The 12,885-nt window shown below is 46.4% G+C and overlaps 1 protein-coding gene across 5 annotated transcripts in view; it reads right to left on the bottom strand.

Annotated features, from left to right (window-relative positions):
- Nucleotides 1-1,993: 1,993 nt before the first annotated feature.
- LOC119442778 (estradiol 17-beta-dehydrogenase 8) overlaps nt 1,994-12,885 on the bottom strand; it is a 65,233-nt gene continuing 54,341 nt past the window's right edge. For 2 of the 5 annotated variants that reach the window (XM_049662387.1, XM_049662388.1), the window contains exons 2-5: nt 7,316-7,501; nt 6,134-6,339; nt 2,888-3,045; nt 1,994-2,287 (exon numbers count right to left, since the gene is read on the bottom strand). In XM_049662387.1, the coding sequence (XP_049518344.1) occupies nt 2,050-2,287; nt 2,888-3,045; nt 6,134-6,339; nt 7,316-7,501 (788 nt within the window). In that variant the 3' untranslated portion in view covers nt 1,994-2,049. Of the gene's footprint in view, nt 2,288-2,710; nt 2,788-2,887; nt 3,046-6,133; nt 6,340-7,315; nt 7,502-7,770; nt 8,118-8,314; nt 8,551-12,885 lie in introns of those variants that run through there. The other 3 variants (XM_049662389.1, XM_037707797.2, XM_049662390.1) reach the window with 3 other exon arrangements.

Raw genomic sequence — 12,885 nt, 5'->3', positions numbered from 1 at the left:
GAATGCGTAAGCCATGGTCCCAGAATCTTTTCCTCTGACAGCACTCTGCTATCTAACATGCTGAGTTGAGTTTGAAGAATCCGTCGTTGAGCGTCAAAAGCTGGGCAATGACACAGAAGGTGCTCTAGCGTCTCATCGCAGCCGCACAAATTGCATGCCGCACTGTTAGTCATTCCTATTAGGAATGAATAGGAATTTGTAAATGCGACGCCCAACCACACGCGACACAGTAAAGTTGCTTCACCACGGGAGAGTCCAGGTGGCAGGCGAAGTCGCAATTTAGGATCGAGAGAATGCAAGCGTGAGTTGCTGAAACCTGGTGAATTCCATCTTTGAAGTGTGATGTGGCGAGCAAGTGATTGAAGTTGCCGCGCAGCGTCCGTTCTTGAGAGTGGTATAGGCACTCGCTGATGTTTTTGATGAGCCGAGCGAGCAGCTTCATCGGCGCTGTCGTTGCCAACAATTCCGCAGTGGCTCGGCAACCACTGAAATACGATGTCGTGTCCTTTCTCAATCGCATGGTGATGAGCTTGTCTTATTTCGTACACTAGCTGTTCGTGTAACCCGTGACGTAGGGCAAACTGCAGAGTTTGTAGGGCTGCTTTCGAATCGCAGAAAATGGCCCAGCGATTTGGTGGTTGCTGGAGCACGTAATGGATTGCACCTTGAAGAGCCGCAAGTTCTGCTGCTGTCGACGTGGTGTTGTGAGAGTACTTAAATTGCAAAGAGACGGCGTCCGATGGAACCACCACTGCTCCGGTTGAACTGTTGGAATTAGTGGAACCGTCCGTGTAAATATGTATTCGGTCAAGATAAGACTCGTGTAGGCAAAGCAGGGACAACTGCTTCAAGGCTAAGGGTGACAGGTCTGATTTCTTAGCAATCCCAGGAACTGAGAGGCACACGCGAATTTGCCGGAGACACCACAATGCCGATGTTGGGCGTTTTGCAGGCTTGAAGCCAGAAGGTATCGACTCGTGTTGTCTCGTCACAATACTACAGTATGTAGCCTGTGGTCGTCGCGCAGGCAAACTGGCTAAATGGTGGGATGGTAGTCGTGAAAGGTGTCGAATGTGCGCTCTTAGCGTCTCTGCGACGATATGGGTGGTGATCGGATGCTCCTGTGCAATGACAATCGTCGCAGCTGTCGAAGAACATCTCGGGAGGCCAAGACATGTCCGAAGTGCTTGGGCTTGTACGCTCTGTAGTGCAAGGAGATTAGTCTTGCATGTGTTCGACAAGACTGGAAGACTGTAGCGAAGAAATCCGAGAAATAGTGCCGTGTAGAGCTGTAACATAGAGCGCACGGATGGTCCCCACGATTTTCCAGCTATGAACTTAAACATATTCTCAATACAAATGAGTTTTTTCTTCATGTTGGAGACATGGGGACTCCAGGTGAGGTCTCGATCCACAATAACGCCTAAAAACCTGTGAGTTTTCTTATATGCAATTGAGTGGCCCTCGATGCGCACTGGGTAGAAATACATCGGTTTTCGTCACAAAGAAAGCGTCACTAAACTATAGGCCTCTCCACTGCAGCCAGCATTGTCCAGCCCCCCCTCCCTCCTCGTCCTCCTTTGCTCTATTGTCCAGCTGAACAATAGAATTGTGGGTTTGGCATATCTGACTTCAAATGAACTACGGTGCGATTGCTAGGCGTATATTTCGCGCATAAAATTTCAGTTTTCATTGTCAGCTGGAAGAGCACGTGTTCTCATTTTTATCAGTTGGACATGCACCTGTGGAGTGCGCTCGCCGCAAGTCAATCGAGGTTAGAAAGAAAGAAAGATAGCGACACCAAAGGGGGGTAGTAGGCTAGGAATGCTCTCGCTGTAAAACACGGAGGAATGCGGACGGATGCTGGGAACGCTGCAGAGAAACGAATCAAATGCAAAGCACAGTTGTGTATTCCACGTGTGTAAATAGTTTTCGATGTGGGTAGTGCCCGTTCAGCTCGATTATTGGTAACATAACCCTTAAAGAACCACCCAAGATCTTTCCAACATTTATTTAGCATTGCTATTTCCCAAATCATCGAGGACATCTCTAGACACCACCGCTGACGTCGACGGTGGTGCCTGTGACGAACGCGCTGTCGGGGCTGCAGAGGAAGGCGATTACGGTGGCCACTTCGTCGGGCATCGCCATCCGCCCCATCGGGATGCCTGAGGAGATCTGCGAAAACTGCGCCTCTCCGAACGCTTTGACCATGGGCGTTTCCGTCATGCAGGGTGCCACAGCATTGATGCGGATGCCGCTGCCAGCAAGATCCATCGCTGCTGATCTGGTAATGCAAAATGAAGTTCGAAATCAAGTCGCGGAGCGGTGGTCACGCTATGAATGTATCACTTCCAGAGATATGATGGAATCACAAGGGATCGTATCTTTGTGCTGACTAAGACAAGTTCCATTGTCCAGAAGTCGACATCGGGATGAGGTTTCCCTTGTTCTCTCACTGTTTATCTCGCCCTAAAGTAAGATTTATGCGACGTACAAATCAAATTATTTTATTCGCTGGAAGATCTATCCCCTTCACCACCAATCCTTAAAACGTCTTTCACTTATATGCGCACTATAATCATCTGTTTGTGTCTGAAGGTCATAATATATCCAACTTTATGTGCATTTTGGGTAAGATGTAGAGGAAGTGGAAGTTGCGGCCCGCCTCAACTGCTTTCTGCTAGTCCCAATCAAGATGGAGTCGTACTATAGGTGTTGTGCACGTCCATCTTTGCTTTCAGTATCCGGTGTATCCACTCCGAAGAGTATGGCAACCATGTGGCTCTGTGGGAGACAATGCTGATACGGGAGACAATGTGACCTAAAGAAAGGTTCAACTCACTGACTGTGTTTTACATACACTTGCCCGAGCTTGACACTTTACCTGGTGAAGCACGTGACGGCTGCCTTGGTGGCAGAGTACGCAGCAATGCCCGGTCGGGTAATCCTGGCTGCGACGCTGGACATGTTCACGATACTGCCGTCGGTCACCTTTTGCCGTAGCATGCAGTGCGCCGCTGCTTGTGTGACCAAGAAGGTCCCCTGTGGTTAAATGGAATAGCACAGGACCACCACAGTTTTGAGCACAGGGCCACCAAGAGCAGGTCGGGTGTATAGGAAACCTTTGGAACCTGGACCAGGGGAGTGGGTTGAAAATGCAGCAAACCGAAGGAAACCATATTTATCGCTTGATTAACGAGTTTAACGTCTGAAAGGCACGCAATGCAATTAGAGACACCCAAGTTGAGGGCTCCGCGTTAATTTCGATCACCTGGGGAACTTTAACGTGCATCCAGCGTCCGTCAGGCGCGAGCTTTTTTGCAATCCGTTCCCATCGATAAGCAGTCGCTTTGGCCGGGAATCGAACTCTATACCTGGATCGTGCTCAGTATCAGAGAGCCATATCCACTCAGCCGTTAGGCTGGGTTGATGTTTAGTAAGAGTTGGCAACAGTAAGCGACACCGAAGCACCAATGGCAGTGGATCACTGACTATGACGTTCGGCTACTGAGCATGAAGTCGTGGGTTTGTTTACTGGTTTCTGAGGCCACATTACGATGGGGTCAAAATGCAAAAAAAAAAAAAAAAAAAAAAAAAAAAACAGTCGTGTGCTTACTTAGACTTAGGTACACGTTAAAGAACCCCAGGTGGTCGAAATGAATCCAGAGTTTACGCTACGGCACTTACTAAAGACTGTGTTTCTTTGGCACGTTAAACCCCACAATTTCTAACACCATAGCCAGTGCGAAAGTGACACACCTCAATGAAAATTGCGAGAACTGAGAATGCCAGCCCTGCTGTCGGCTAAGCCTGGACACTAAAGACGCAGAAATAGCGCCCATAAACTGACTATAGTAGCGAGTGCCAGCTAGGGTTGCCTATACTTTGTTGATTTATTTAGAGGTACATCCTAGGCTCCGGTGGAGCATTGAGTTATGGGGGATTATATAACAAAAGACATGATGAGCATGGAAAATAAAACTAACAATAAGCAGAAAAAAGGCATCATTATACATTTTTAGTTCGTAAAATATGCATACAAATGCTCGCGGAAAAGTTCGCGGTTAGCGATTCAAACAATGGTATCCGGAAGATCGTTCCTAAGCGCGATGGTTTGTGGCAAAGCCGAAAAATTGAAAGCTTTAGTTTTACTAATTATGCGTTTGATGCTGAGGTGATTATGAAGGCGCCTGGATGTGCGTAATGGTTTGTGAAATGGCAGTGGGGATGGCGTTACGCAATGATTATATTTGTGTATTAAGCACAAAAGAGCAACAGAACGACGACTACTTACCGTCTGGAGCGGAACGTCCAGCTTATTTTTTTTTTTATTGAAATGGCAGTCATAGTTACATGAAATGAATCGAGCGGTCCTATCTTGTACGGCTTCCAGCATTGAACTTAAATATTCTTGATGAGGTGACCAGATGGACGTAGGAAATTCAAGCTGTGGATGGACGAAGGTTAAACATGCCAGTTTGCGCGTATGAGCTCAGCAATGACGTCAATTTCGACAAAAGTAACCCAGTGTTTGTGACGCTTTAGCACAAATGTCAGTGATATCTAAGTTCCATGAAAGGTTGAATGGAAGATGCAAGCCTAAGTATTTATATGACACCACACGAAGCAGTGAAACGCTGTTTATAGAATATGTAAAATTATAAAGTGACTGTTTACGAGTAAAGCAAATTGTTCTGCACTTAGTCGAGTTCAGCGTCACTAGCCAGTTACCACACCAGGTATAGACGAGGTTAAGGTCCTTTTGGAAGATGAGGTGGTCATCATGACTTTCAATAGTGCGGTATAGGATACAGTCGTCGCCAAATAGTTGCATACAAGATGAAATGTTACACGGTGGGCCATGTAAGTAAATGAGAAAAATAAAAGGGCACGCTGCCCTGCGGTACACCGGGTGTAATATCAGAAAAAGAAGCAGCAAAATTATTGACGACTGTGAACTGATTGCAAAAAGAGAGGAAGTTACGAAGCGAAGATAGCGTTAGTGAATCTAGTCAAAGTGAAGGTATACCCTATAGTAACGAGGCGGCAGTGAGCAACGCGATCAAATGCTTTTGAGTAGTCAAGAAAGATGCAATCAATTTGAAGGTTATTATCCATGTTAAAGTGCAAATCAGTGGTGAATTCCAGTAATTGCGTATCACACGCAAAATATTTTCCGAACCTATATTTATCAATGAAAAAGAAGTTATTAGACTCGAGGTGTTCATAAATATTTGATGCAATAATGTGTTCAAGCATTTTCAACATATGCAAGTATCTCTTTTCAGCTCAAGGCGATGCTTAAAGGGCACTAAAATAAACACTAAAGGTTACTGTCACACGCCGTGGTGGTTCAGCGGCTATGGCGTTCCGCTGCCGAGCACGAAGTCGCGGGTTCGAGTCTCCGCATTTCCATGTGGGAGAAATGCGAAAATGCGCGTGCACCTAAGTTTAAGCGCGCTTTCAAGGTCCCCAGGTGGTCAAAATTAATCCGGAGACTCCCAATACGGCGTCCATCATAACCCACTCTGCCGCTTCTCCACATTAAACCCCACAATTATTCGTGTTACTTCCGGCTTTGTTCATTACTCAGGTTTGAATGGTCTGCACCCGCGAGTATCTTTTTTTTTCTTCTTCTGCGTTTAGGAAGGCGGCTTGACGCTTTCAGGAACCTGCACCTATCCCGTTTGGTGCCTAAGGGGGATTTCTTCGGCAAGCGCCTACAAGCTTGAGGCGCTGCAGCAATTCTATTCTTATATTATGTGCTGGTCGTCGCTCCGGTGAGCATATTGCTGCTGTCCCGAATAGGACTTGCACGCCATGGTGATTGTGGAGACGCGATCTCTCCTACGCGTGCAGCGTGCATACGTACACGTAGTAGCAGACGCACACGCGAGAGAAATGTCTACAAGAAAGCTCGGATCAATGTTCCATCTTTGAGCGGTGATGCCTCGAATGACTAACGGTTTCAGTCGTTCACATAAGTCACGTCAGTGTCCTTGCTTTACAGATCGGAGGTTCTCGGAACCTACTTATAATCACAGAGAATTTCCTCAGAGTGGGCATTAGGAAACGATTCATTGAAGAATCGCCAGATGAAGCAATAGCACTGGACGCGAAAGGATCTTACCCGAAGGTTGACTCTAGTGATTCGGTCAAATTCATCTACGTCGACGTCCAGGAATGACTTAGGGGGTAGCAGTATACCGGCACAGTGGACGACAATGGACACTTGCTCTCCTCTGTCCCCTTCGAAGCTCTCGAATGCTTTCTTCACTGACTGAGGACAGCCAACATCAATGTGAAGGGCTCGATGTTCAGCACCCCCTGATGACTCTAAAAAGAGACGGACAAAAGGTGATACCGCGGGTCACTATATTACAGGTGAAAAGCATATAGCATGCAACTTGGCACCGCAAGAGACTACCTATAAATGCGGTTGTTTAAGGCCAACTTGGACAAGGCCTGACAAAGATTAGGATAAAAAAAAGCTGTTTTAATATTGCAGCACCGTGATGTGTGCGGATTGTATACATAAACGAAGCGCTTTCAAGGCCAACACGATATCAATGACGCACAGGTTCACACTTTTATTTCTCTGATCATATTGTAGAAGTTTCACGGTCTCTTCTGACAGAACAGACAACTCAAACACTCAACAATATTTCACAAAGTAGCTAATCAATATTCTATAGACACTGTGAAAATTAAAATCCGTAATTTCCGCGTACCGAAAGGTCTACAGCATGCACATGCATCCGAAATCAAGAATACATCAATAGTATCGTAAGAAGGCAGCACGTCATTGTATGACCGAAGACATGTTAAATCTTCCAAAGAGAGAGAAAGAGAGACCTAGACGAGAACTGAACAATATTATTCTTGTCCCTGTATTAGCCCCACAACAGCTACACATTTAAATTGTGTACAATAGCCAGATAGTGTGAAGTACCTAGGGAAAACACTACACAGCTTCAATAGAAGTGATACTGGCGATGTGCCTTCAAGCGCACTGGACCTAAAACTGTAAATATGCGTTCGCTCGCCGTCGTTACCAATTTTCAATCATGCTGCCGCTTTACTGACCACTAACTATATAGATCACTAGCTTTTGTGTCAAGGTGTTCTTCATTTTGATAGATCAGGTCGTTGGGCTGATTATTTTGGAAAACGAACGCGGAGAAGGACGAGCCATTGCCTCACATTTAAATTATTAATGCACAGCGCATGGGTCTGAGCTGTCGTCAACGACCTATTGTGTTGTTAACAACTCCGTATACTACAGTATACAATGCGGTGCATCCTCGTTGACCTTGAAGCAACGCGATCGTGGCGCTGGCTGCCTCCAGATCGACGTCTCCCACCAGGACGCGGGCTCCTCTCTGGGCCAGCAGGCGGCATACAGCACGGCCGATGCCGCTGCCCCCGCCAGTCACGAACGCCAGACGTCCACGGAACAAGTCCACTGCCTGCGGAGCCGCTTCCATTGGGACAGCTGCTGCACAGGTCCAATCAACGCGGTAAATTAAATCTAAACGTTGGTTTCGACGGGAATTCAGGGCGCAGGCTCGCATTCCAAGCGCATCACCCCAGAAGAAAGCCGAACGCCAGGCCGGGGCACGCTTGTACCCATTTTAACCAGTGGGTGCCCGGCGGCGGTGGGAATCAAACCCATAGCCTCCCGCAGCCGAGGCGGGCGCGGCCGACCGACCGACCGACCGACCGACCGACAATGTCCCCTTGTATTGCCATGCAGACATATGTCACCTTGCAGATAAGGGAATTTCGTGTGACCTGAACTTCTCTCACGACCAGGCAGATCTCTCAGCCTGCTTCACCATTCTCCAGCCTTCACTCGCTTTCTCTACTCATAGTATTAACCAGCCCGTGGGAGCTTTGAAGTTCCTTTACTTGTACTCTGCCTGCCTTGTCTACTAGGGGCTCAATTAAATTGCACCATAGTAAAACATGTTGAACTATTCAAGTGCGTTGTTGCTGAAGAAGATGATGGTGGCGGTGTCGCGTGCTTCGCTCTTTCTTTTCCGCGGCAGCAGCGCTACCTCGCTGCAGTAAATAGAAAGAGGTCGTTTAGCCGGCGGGAACCGATCTCGGAGGCACTGCTTACGTATAAGTTGCATGTTTTTTTTTTTTTTTCTGCCCCTTTGGAGCGCGCCTGACATATATTCCTCGCGGGCGCGACAAGCAAAGGAAATGGGCTACAAAGTGCAGTTTGCAAAGTAGTTGAGCGATCGTATTAGGTTTCGGTCACATGACACCGTTCAGACGAATATAGTACAGCGCATATACTTACCGCGATGACTATGGACGCTTCAAAACCAGGCAAAAGCTCACGCGCTGATCCTTCTTGACCTCCCAGAGAGCCAGATATACTCGGTTACGACGTTGCAGAGGTTACTGGGGTTTTATCTCCTTAGCCCCGCTGACGCCCTCGCTATTGTATATTTAGCTCAAGGTCATGTCACCTGCCCACACGTGCAGGCTTCTTCTGGCGGTCATGTCAATCCCTTAAGCCGATACGGCCATGTTACGTCTTTGGTCAGGATAACAAACGTTTGTGGCCTCGAGACGAAACTGTAGCTTGGGCCCAACTCGTATATTCACATTAATATGCACGTAGAGGTGTTATTTTTTGGCAACTCCTTAACCAATATGAATGAAAATTGTTGCATTTAGAAGAAATATTCAAATTACAACGAATGATGGTAACATAAATTCGACTTACGCTCTCAAGTATTTGACAGTTGAGAAGAACAGATAAATAACGGAAAACAACTGTAAACAAATATGTTTATTTAAACACGCACGCAAACGAACAACCATACATGCTTAACTCCTCTAACACATACACACACTAATCTACACACACATACAAACACAGATACAGCTGGAGGGATTACGCTTATATATCGAATAAATGTGTGTCCTCGACCGCGGTCCATTCCTGAGTCACACCGCGACAGAATCCCATCCGTGGCGTACGCACAATAAATAACTCTTAAAAGAAACGGTGAACGAGAAAGAAGTTGCTGGTGCAAAACATAAGGTTTCACGAAAAGCCCTTAGTAGGACGCATGTTTTTCTATTCAAAAGCAAAATCAGAACTGCAAAGAACAACATTCTTTCAAAAACAGTAGAATGCGAAGTTGCACCCAACTACCGAACGTTCAAGTGACGATATCAAGCACAACATGCAATCGAACGTTACAGCAGATTTTGAAAATCTGGAATGACAAAAGTTGGAAATATTCAGTACCGTAGAATAACCATGGTATTCAGATAATCAGCTTCAAGTTAGCTGTTTGGAAAAGACGAATTCTTATTTCTTCCCTTTCGCTACTTTTTTTTCGCTGCGGAAGTGCTGATCTGAATGTGTGCTTTCTCAATAGCCGTTTGTATTTTCCCATAAACTGAAGCTTGCTTATGAGTTAGTTCACTTAAGTAAGGAGCGCATTTTCACGTCGTCATGAGCACTTTCCTAAGAGCCACTTACTCAAGAACGAACTCCACTGGCAGCCCGCGAAAACTCACATGAATTTCCATAAGAAGTCAATGTGAATATGCTATAATTCAACATATATACATGAAGAATAAATAGAATCCCAGCAAGTGCTACAGAACTCCAACGCAAGTCATTCATACCTCTTTTCACGTAGAACTTGCACTGCAGCAGGCAACAGCAGTTATGGAACACAAACCATTGCTATGCAATGCACGTGTACCTCTAGCAGCGTGACGGGCTGCTAACGGGTAGCTAGTCGATCACTACATTGACGTTTTTAATACAAACATACCATCGGAACGCAAAAGTGCAAATCAGAACACTCAAAGGAAAGAAAAACATGAAAACTGGAATACTTGCCCTGATACAGCTTGATATGAAAACAGAAAACGAGAAGTGCGGCCGATCGCCTGACTCGTCTTACCACAGGTCAGTTTTGTACAGTGCCACTGTGTATAAAAAATTTATGTACGTCAGTGACAAAAAAAAAAAAAAAAGAAGCGATAAGGACGGGATTACGGCATTGCCTGATAAGACCAGTCAGCAGTGAAACGCGGCCGTTATCTCGTAGGGCGTCGGCAAAAAAAAAAAAAAAAAAAAGAAAGAAAGAAAAGAAAGAAAAAAAGCTCCTGCTGCAAACTCCACTGCATGCGCAGCAGACAACGAGCGGCATTAGCCAACAACGTCCTAGATAGCGCAAGGCCTGTTCATTGCGATCCATGACCTGACCCGACATTTTCATTGCCAAGGCTGGCCTGACGAAAGCGGTGACGTCAAAATCAATGTTGCTTACTCGGGAGCATCCCCATTAGATTCTATGAGCAATCGGCCCAGGGAGCATAACGTCATGTATCGAAGCGAACATGTCCTTGTTCTATCTAGGTGGTGTTGCATTAGCTCCTTGAATAGAGATTGATAGTTCGAAGATGGCGAGTACGAGATTGTCAAGATGCGGTCGTCGGCAAGCACTGTCATGGCACCGTTTTGCGTCCCATGCGAGCTCGTATCCTGAACCTGCTCTCATGCTGACCACGTATTCTAGTTCGGTTCGTATTACGAAAGCACTTTATGCTTGATCGTTTTCACTGTGATCATATTGATTCTTACTAATTCGCTCATATCCCGTTCCAGTCACTAATTATCAAAACTGTTATTAAGTTATTCATAGACATATATTTCTCAGAAAAAAAATGATGCAAATATCAGAGAAAAAAATCTAGCCCACGGCATAAGTACCAACGCTATGTTTGGCTAGGCTTAATAATTACAGAAAGTAATTGGTTCCGAATATTGCACTGTCATATATGATCCAGTGTTAAAAATAAAGTAGGGAAGTATTCTTTCCAAGTGCATGTGCACCAGTTCGGAAATGAGTTCAAGGCCTTCTAATATACAAGAAAGAACTCTTTTTAGCAGCACTACTCAATAACGACACGTCCAAATTGACGTCAAACCTGGTGCACCTCTCTGAAGACACAACTCTAGAATTACCCTCAGCATCAAAGTGACTTATGACACCGTCTTCAGCTAGAAATTTTGGCACTTGCATTCACCACTGTGTTCGCTCTCTCTCTCTCTCTCTCTTTTTTTTTTTCGGGAGGATTTGCCGCAAGGCATATGAGGAATAAAAGCAAGTCAAATAGACGCTTCCAACTCTGTATAATGCAGGAACTGTAGCAATGTCTCTGCAACATTATTGTCTGCCACCCAACGGTTGCAGTTCTCACGTAGTTACGGCTTCAGTCCAGCCTTTCTTAAAATCTCAAGACCCACCACCCGCGTTCAAGGGCACATACAAAGCAGGTCTCGAGCATCTGACGCTGCCGGCAAGTCACACAGAAAACATCAGCAGCCAATTACCGCTGGTAGCGTTGGTAATATCGATTAACGATTAACCGATTAAAAGTATTCCGCAAAACGATTAATCTTCATCGATGTCCGCCTTTCATTTAATCGACTTAATCGATTAGACATGTTCGATTAATCCTTTTCGAGAGTTTGACAGGAGTGGCGCGAAATTTTTTACATCGCTCTAGAATGGCAGAGCACGAGCAGTGACTGTGCGGCTGTGGTAGTGCGACTGTCAACTGTTTTTCCGAGTCCCGAGTGATGCCGAGCCGAATGCGCCCTCTCTCTTCACCCACACCACACCCGCCACCACGCCACCCGAAGCCGGAGGCTTGAAATGCGCTTGCAATTCAAGGCATAATATAGCAACCCAGTCGTTGATCGTCGTGCCACTCTCAGTCCACTAAAGACGGGGCACCGCATGCGCGCCGGTTTGGAGCACGTATTTGACATAACGATGAAGTTCATGTCGATTCCAGCAAATCAGTATATAGCTTCGGAGCATTCTCGCATGCTGGGTGTGTGGCCATTCAAAGAACGTGTTGGCTTTACCCGAACATCCCAGCCAATTGACATTCCTTCGCTCTGTAGAAAAGAAGACGTGGCTTAAAATCCTAAACCGTGGTCTTGGGGGGTGGTTTTGCAGCAGGCGGGGTTAGCCTGGCACACATAGCCGGCAAATGTTCCACCCGAGCCTCCTATGAGTTCAGATCAGGGGTGTGTCAAGAGGTGTCGATGAGCCCCGTGTCTCGCAGGAAGGAAATCAGCACTCGTTCCACTCTCTTCCTGATTGCCGCGGACCCTTCGGGGAAAACGACGCCTTCAAAGGTCCTGTGCGAAAGACCACCATCCATCGACCATGACGTTTCTTTCTGTGTCGAACTGTGGGCCTAGCCAAGCGAACTGCTTAACGTCGCCCATATCACCACAGAAGGCACAGAGCGGGAAAGCGCAACGTCCAGTCTTGAATGACCAAGTCGGGGCTATTACGCGGAGTCGTTTCTGATGCGGTACAACAGCGTCGCTTCCTCGCGAGTAAGTCCATGGATCACACAGCTTTGGTGTGGAGTCTTGTGGATCGCCCTAACGTGATTACGGATTGCATCCTTAGAGTTCTAAAAAAAATGCTTGGCGCTCTCACTTTTGGGACACATGGCAGCGCTAGGCGTGCAAGAGCGTCAGCTTTATCGTTTCCTTCAATTCCTACGTGGGATGTGATCCATTAAAATTTTACGTTAAGTTCCTTGCTCATTATATCTTTGATCAGTGCTAGAGAGTGCCTTGCAAACCTCTCTCGAGGTAGGCCAAGATGTAGTCGTTGTAATGCTCACTTTGAGTCCGCCAGCACCATGATATCTCGTGCAGAATAGCCCCGTAGTTTTCGCAAGGCCGTGGTAATTGCGGTGAGCTTTGTACTGTTGTAGACGAAACTACGCGATCCAGGCGGCCAGACCACTATACATCAAGGAAGCGTATGCAGAATGCCGCTGCGCAGATCTGTTTGTGCACACACC

Source organism: Dermacentor silvarum, chromosome 2, assembly GCF_013339745.2.
Source record: "Dermacentor silvarum isolate Dsil-2018 chromosome 2, BIME_Dsil_1.4, whole genome shotgun sequence".
Taxonomy (NCBI): Eukaryota; Metazoa; Arthropoda; class Arachnida; order Ixodida; family Ixodidae; genus Dermacentor; species Dermacentor silvarum.
The sequence above is the reverse complement of the archived record's forward strand: the minus strand, read 5'-3'. Positions and strand labels throughout refer to the sequence as shown.